At 45.2% G+C, this 6,755-nt stretch overlaps 3 protein-coding genes across 4 annotated transcripts in view; 1 reads left to right on the top strand and 2 right to left on the bottom strand.

Annotated features, from left to right (window-relative positions):
- Nucleotides 1–611, bottom strand: part of osgep (O-sialoglycoprotein endopeptidase) — an 8,352-nt gene extending 7,741 nt beyond the window's left edge. The window contains 1 exon segment of the mRNA XM_035681133.1: nucleotides 590–611. Coding sequence (XP_035537026.1) covers nucleotides 590–611 — 22 coding nt within the window.
- A 987-nt stretch (nucleotides 612–1,598) lies between these two features.
- Nucleotides 1,599–4,967, top strand: apex1 (APEX nuclease (multifunctional DNA repair enzyme) 1). The gene is made up of 5 exons (XM_035678818.1): nucleotides 1,599–1,690; nucleotides 2,938–3,069; nucleotides 3,192–3,355; nucleotides 3,460–3,652; nucleotides 3,873–4,967. The coding sequence occupies exons 2-5, from the start codon at nucleotides 3,009–3,011 to the stop codon at nucleotides 4,385–4,387; spliced, it is 933 nt and encodes a 310-aa protein (XP_035534711.1). The 5' UTR covers nucleotides 1,599–1,690; nucleotides 2,938–3,008; the 3' UTR covers nucleotides 4,388–4,967.
- Nucleotides 4,968–5,035: 68 nt separating this feature from the next.
- Nucleotides 5,036–6,755, bottom strand: part of LOC118340593 (zinc finger protein 17-like) — a 7,565-nt gene continuing 5,845 nt past the window's right edge. For both annotated transcript variants that reach the window (XM_035678665.1, XM_035678657.1), the window contains exon 9: nucleotides 5,036–6,554. In XM_035678665.1, coding sequence (XP_035534558.1) covers nucleotides 5,287–6,554 — 1,268 coding nt within the window. In that variant the 3' untranslated portion in view covers nucleotides 5,036–5,286. The remainder of the gene's footprint in view (nucleotides 6,555–6,755) is intronic.

Raw genomic sequence — 6,755 nt, 5'->3', positions numbered from 1 at the left:
GAGTCCACCAGAGTCAAGCGGACTCTGATAAAAGGCTCTGAGGTCCAAAAAACCTCATCCTACAAAAGGAAACGGGAGGTTGTTGATCCAACTGGTATCAAAGGGTAAGTGCTATATGACTTCACTGTATTGATGATTTACTGTACTGGTGTGAAGATTCTGCAATTATAACAAATTTCCATCTTTATGCAGAACGTCAGCCAGCCGCTCTCCAGAGAGGAAGAGGAGGCGAGTGGACCTCAGTGGAAAGCCTAAAGGAGTGCAGGTAGGTCCTCTAATGGCAATAAACAGACCTGGGTTCGTTTTTTTTTTTTTTTTATTCATTTGCCTTTATCACAGGGATTACAACTTGGAGTTTAGATTTTACTACTAATATTACAGAGATTGGAACGACTAATTATCTGATAAACATCTGGAGAGGAAGAATAAAGGTGAAGGGTAGACGTGGAGCTGACAGACGCAGGCACACCATTTTATAGCAACACACCAACAGCTGACATTTATTGTTTCTGTAGTTTGCCATAAAATATCTTTGGATCTGCTTTAGAATCAACTATTTATATTACTGTCTATGGTCTGTTAGTTTTACGTGTGGAGCACACATTGTTCATTGTGCCCAGAGTGTGTGAGAGACCTTAACTGGTGTTGGTCTGGACTTAAAGAAACTGCACTTTGTGGGGCAGGGGCTGGGTTAGTGCTGGAGGATTTGACCCGTGCAGGGGGTGTCAGTAATGTGTGTTACATGAAATGGATCTCTGATTTTCAAACTGTTTGTGAGTGTTGCTGCTTTATACTTTTTACTAGAACAAATTCTCCTTATACAGGTCATTCTTCAACAAACAGGGAAAAACTGGAGGAGAACTGAGCAGCAGCCCAGCTCTCTGCCACTCCAGACCTTCTCACCAAAGGGGGGCACACTGGACCAGTTCAGAAGAACCGACAGAACATCTGTGTCACTGCCAATAATAATTTAATGAAATAAATATCATTTTTTGATTTGTTTCTTTAATGTGTCTTCTTATCTCACAATTCATTTGGGTCTGTTAAAGTTCTAATGTGTCCACCTTTTAAAGAGACTTGAATTTAAAGATCCCTGTGTGATTTAAAGATCATTTTTAGTTCAACCAAAACAAAGCCTCCTGCAGCAGTGTAGCTGCCATGCTAGCAGTGACAGCCTTTACCCTCAGTCTGTGTAAAACTAGCTTATATTAACACTGCATTGAATAACAAAATAGACATACCTAACGTTCTCCTTCTCTCGGTAGATCACATTAATCCAAATTCCTGCTGGTTAAACTTGTAAACTAATACTTTAACTTCCTCGACTAACTTCTGCAGCCTAATTCCTCCATGAAGCTGGGGGTCCCAAACAGTGACAGCCGTACAGTTAGCCTCACCAAAAAGCTGTGGTTAAATAGTGTTACACTCCACCAGGTCGTTAGGATAATGACATATGCGGTACAGCAGCTAGCACTGTGTGTTTTAATCCATTAAAACATAGAAAATAAAAAGGCAGAGTTTTTTTATTTATTGTTTTTAATCAGGCACGTGTTTAGGCAGTAAGTGAGTATAGCAAGCACGTGGTCAGAAATCTGGGCTGTGCTTTGTGAGTGTGTGTGTGTGAGTGTGTTTGGGGGAGTGACTGTGAAGCAGCACACACTGGTCTTTGCATCCTGTTGTGAAAGTGCAAGTAAGATCATTTGCATGCTCTTTTTCCTGAAACGTGTAACTGGTTGAAATAACGTGGCGTTGGTCAGTATTTGCATTTATTGATGAATCCAATGAGCGGGAACGGAAGCTGATTAGCAGCCGGCGGGCTGTGCTCCGTTCATTGTGAGTGCAGGCCGTCCGCTGCTGCTCTGCTCTCTTTGTCACGGAGAACAGGAGCTAGCGTTAGCATAGCTTTCCTTTAAACCTGTCGAGTAACGCGTCAAAACCACTCAGTAGCTTCTGCTGCTGGTTTTATGTCTTATTCACGGGTGCTGGTAATGGGGGCACACATTAATCCGTATTTTACATTTAGTGTGCTGGGCTATACTACAAACATCAAAATAAACGTGCATCGCGCTTCCCCCTTTGTCAGGGGATTTATTTAATCCTTCTAATAGCCATTTAACTTCTGAACTGTGCTGAGCAGAACCGACGGTGAACAAACGCAGTTATGAAACTGGTATTTTGTAACTCGAGGATCGGCAGGTGCTCAGCCTAGATAGATACTTTATTTATCCCGAGGATAATTCAAGCACCCAGCCTGCATCCGCTGGGCCGATATTGCTGCTGATATGAGTCCATGAGGGTTAGTTTTAAGACTTGCCTGCTTTAAGATACACAAGTTGCTCTTTGTGAACGTTATAGAACATACAACTGGAGGAAATGACTGAATTGTCAGTATAACCGTACAGATGTTGTCTGTGGTCGTACTCAGCCCGACAGAAAGCAGTGTCAAGTTTTGTTTTTGGACTCCAGAATAGCCACACACTTATTAAATAACATTTCTGGGATCCCAGTCCAGCATGTGCTCTGTGTTAATGTATGTGTTCATGTAAAATAAAGACTATTGGGAGGATTTATCGTTGTTGGACAGATAAAAAAAAAAAAAATGTCAGTCACAATTGAGCAGAAAACCTAGGTGACCTCTTCAAACTGCTTGTTTTGACCAACAGTGAAAAACCCAACATGAATTCTTTTAAAACTGATAAAAAAACTGAATAAGCAACAAGCTGGAAACGGCAAATATCCTTTCCCCTTGACAAGGAACAATTTTGATACATTTCTTATTGAATGAGTCATTGATTAATCGACCATTGCTTCAGCACTACAGTAACAACCTGCAGATTCTCCAGTTGAACCACAGTGAAAGTCTTGCATATTGCTGTAAAGTTTGAAACTTAACTTTCAGACGAACCCATCACTTAAATTCCTCTTCTGTTTTTCCAGCGGCGCGTGTGTTGTTGTGTGTGCGTGTTGTGTGTCTGCGAGGTTTGTTTGCAGTCCGAGCGGGTTCAAGTATGAAGAGAGGAAAGAAAGCAGAGGAGGCGGCTGCAGACGGGGAAAATGACTCGGGCTCTGGTACTACAGCATGCATAAGTGCACATTCAAACACATACTGTTCTCCACAGACAACTTCTGAATAGATCTTCAAACTAAAACCTGTGACCTGCCTACCTTCTATCTTTCCTTTCACCTCACAGCTTCTGCAAAGAAAGCAAAGAAGTCCAAGGAACCAGAGGCCCCAATACTGTACGAGGATCCTCCTGACAAAATGACCAGCAAAGATGGCCGCAACGCCAACATGAAGATCACCTCCTGGAACGTGGACGGGCTGAGGGCCTGGGTGAAAAAGAAGGGCCTGGATGTGAGTTTGCAGTGAACTAGAGAAACTAAAGCAACATAAATTGTTTGCCAAGTTAAAGTTGTGAGACCGGTTTTAATGGATGGCGCTTGTGTTGGTTCTCCCAGTGGGTGCGTGAGGAGGCTCCAGATGTTTTGTGCCTGCAGGAGACAAAGTGTTCAGAGAAAGCCCTCCCCGCTGACATCACCTCAATGCCCGAGTACCCTCACAAGTACTGGGCTGTGTCAGATGAAAAGGAGGGTTACAGTGGCGTGGCCATGCTCTGCAAGACGGAACCCATCAAAGTCACCTATGGCATTGGTGAGTGAGAGCAGACCTCATTCAGTAGTCTTGTCATTTTTGGAGAGAGCCAGGCTAGTTTCTGTTTCTTTATGCTAATTGTGTCCTGGTTGTATCTTCATATTCACTGTACAGATGACCATCATCAAAAAAAACCAAATGTACATGTATCTCAAAATGTCAAATTTAAACCAGAATGCAGCTGAAGTAATTGCATTCCATTGTTAACCGTTCTTTCCAGGCAAAGAAGAGCACGACAAGGAGGGTCGCGTCATCACTGCCGAGTTCCCCAATTTCTACCTGGTGACCGCCTATGTGCCAAACTCCGGCAGAGGCCTTGTGCGCCTAGATTACCGCAAAACCTGGGACGTGGACTTCCAGGCGTATCTGAGCGAGCTGGATATGCAGAAGCCACTGGTGCTGTGCGGCGACCTTAATGTCGCACACCAGGAGATCGACCTGAAGAACCCCAAGGGGAACAAGAAAAACGCAGGCTTCACCCCCGAGGAGCGTGAGGGCTTCAGCAAGCTGCTGGAGGCCGGTTTCGTCGACAGCTTCCGCGAACTCTACCCCGAGCAGACCAACGCCTACTCCTTCTGGACCTACATGATGAACGCCCGCGGAAAGAACGTGGGCTGGAGGCTTGATTACTTTGTGCTGTCGTCCAGTCTGCTGCCAGGCCTGTGCGACAGCAAGATCCGCAACAAGGCGTTGGGAAGCGACCACTGCCCCATAACTCTGCACATAGCTGTGTAGGTCAGTCTGGTCAGCAGGGCTACTGCTTTGCCTAGCCTTCACTGTTACTTCAGTACTTCCGTTCCAACTTGGCTGAAACTATCCTGTATGCCAGTATGTGCTCTGTAAGGAGTCAGGCATTGCCTACTTGGGCAGGAAGTCTTACATTTGTTGACCTTACTCATGGGAGAACTGCTGCCCTAACTCACTCTTTTCAGTAGGTACAGCAGTAGCTTAGTTGTCTATCTTTTTCAGTTTTCACATGAAACTTTCATAAAATGATTCCACAATAACCATTTGTCCTCTTCATGTAATTGAAAATGCTGTAAAAACGCAACACTAAATACTCAAATATGTCTAAGCTGATTTTCAACAATGACCCGTGGCTCCTGACTGTACTACTGTGTATCTGAGACACAAGCCTCCATGTCACAGAATCTGCAGTAATGTCTTTTGTCTTACTGTTTGAAATTGAACCACTGCTGTCAAAAGAAAATGTAACCTGTTCTAGCACAAAAATGTTTTAAGCCTCTTTTCCAACCCAGTGTAAAAATTTTCTGTTATAAAACATGCCCACAATAAAGACTGAATTTATGTAAAAGCTTCGTCTGTTAATTATTTTAAGATATTGAGCCAAGATGATAAGGAAAGAAGTCACACCACAAGTTCTGAAAAACACAATTCCTCTGCTCAGTGTGCTTTAATCAAAACAACCTGGAAAGCAAATGCATTCAGTATAATGGAAAAATTAACCTGTTCTTGCTAGAACAAGTGTCTATACTAGATGCAGTTCACTGCAGTTGCATAGGAGATAGTCACAATAATTAATTTACAGTAGCTGTTCCAGTCTAAACTAGTCTATAATCTAAGACCATTTAAATTTCCAAAATATTAATCTAGTTAGTAGGTTCAAGTCTTGACTATGTTAACTTTATGATATGTGTTCGTTGATGCATTTTCAGGTTATATGACTGCCTGAATCCCTTCCCACATTCCCCACACAGGTAAGGTTTTTCCCCCGAATGTGTCCGCTGGTGTCGTTTCAGGCGGTTGGCGCTGAGGAAGCTCTTGTCGCAGTCGACGCAGGAGTACGGCCGGACTCCGGTGTGGTAGCGCAGATGGATGGTCAAGTAGCAAGACTGAGTGAACTTCTTGCCACAGTGGGGGCACTGGAAGGGCTTGTGGCCCGTGTGGAAACGCTCGTGCTTCAGAAGCTCAGCGTGGGAAAAGAATCCCTTCCCGCAGTCGGAGCAGAGGTACGGCCTCTCGCCTGAATGAGTCAGCTCGTGTCTGGTCAAAGTCGCCTTGTAAACAAAACTCTTGTCGCACTGCGAGCAGCTGAAAACGTTTTCCCTGGTGTGGCACCGCTCGTGCTTCTTCATGTTACGTTCCCTCTTGAAGCTCTTACCGCAGAAGGAGCACATGAAGGGCATTTCCTCCGAGTGGATCTTCATGTGGCTCAGCAAACCCCCCTTGTAGAGGAATCCCTTCCCGCACTGCGTACATATGTGCGGCCGCTCCTTTTGGTGGATGCGTTGATGTGCGGTGAGAGCTGCCCGGTAGGCGAAGCTCTTTCCGCAGTTGCAGGTGTGCACTCTCTCTTCTTGGTGAGTCTGCAGGTGCCTGTTGAGGTAGCTGGCACAGCTGAAGCCCAGGTCACAGCGAGGGCATTTGTAGGAACGCTCCACCTTGTCAGCGTCCTCGCTGTGGGTCTTCAGGTGTCTCACCAGTGCCGACTTCCAGGCAAACGCTCGGCCGCACTCCGAACACAGGTATTCGCCGTTCTCCATGTGGGTGCTCTTGTGCTCCCTCTGAGCCACCAGGGACTTGAAGAACTCCCCGCAGATCAGGCACTCGTACTTGCGCCCGGACTTGTGCGTCTGCTTGTGCCGCTCCAGTGACTGTTTGAAGGAGAACCGCCGCCCGCACTGAGAACACAGGAAGGGCTGCTCACCTGTGTGGATGCGTTGGTGGGCTTTTAGTAAGGACTGGAACTTGAAGCTCTTCTCACAGTCTGGACAGCTAAAACGTCCCTCCTCATCTGCGAGGGGCTGAAGGGACAGCTTGTCATCCTCAGCCTCAACAGAGTGCACCTTGTCAATGTGCTGCTGGACCTGTGCTTCTTCTGAATGGTGGAAGGAGCACTTTGGACAGGAGAAAGCAGCTGATGAGCCATCTGCTACAGAACCTTAATGGAAAAACAAAGTCATTAGAGACTGGGGCAAGAAATTAACATTGTACTAAGAACTGATAAAGCAATGTACAACTTCTATCTTTGTAAGTGCCAATAAAAGTTTTTATTTGCCATTAAAAGAGATGTCAGAAATGACCAATTACCCTCTAATTTCCCTGTAACACCATTTTCCTTTCAAACAATTCATTAGAAAAT

The sequence above is a fragment of the Morone saxatilis genome, unplaced genomic scaffold (genome assembly GCF_004916995.1).
Source record: "Morone saxatilis isolate NCDOM2014 unplaced genomic scaffold, NCSU_SB_2.0 Contig10, whole genome shotgun sequence".
NCBI classification, from domain to species: Eukaryota; Metazoa; Chordata; class Actinopteri; family Moronidae; genus Morone; species Morone saxatilis.
Note: the sequence above shows the minus strand (reverse complement) of the source record. Positions and strands in the feature narration are given on the sequence as shown.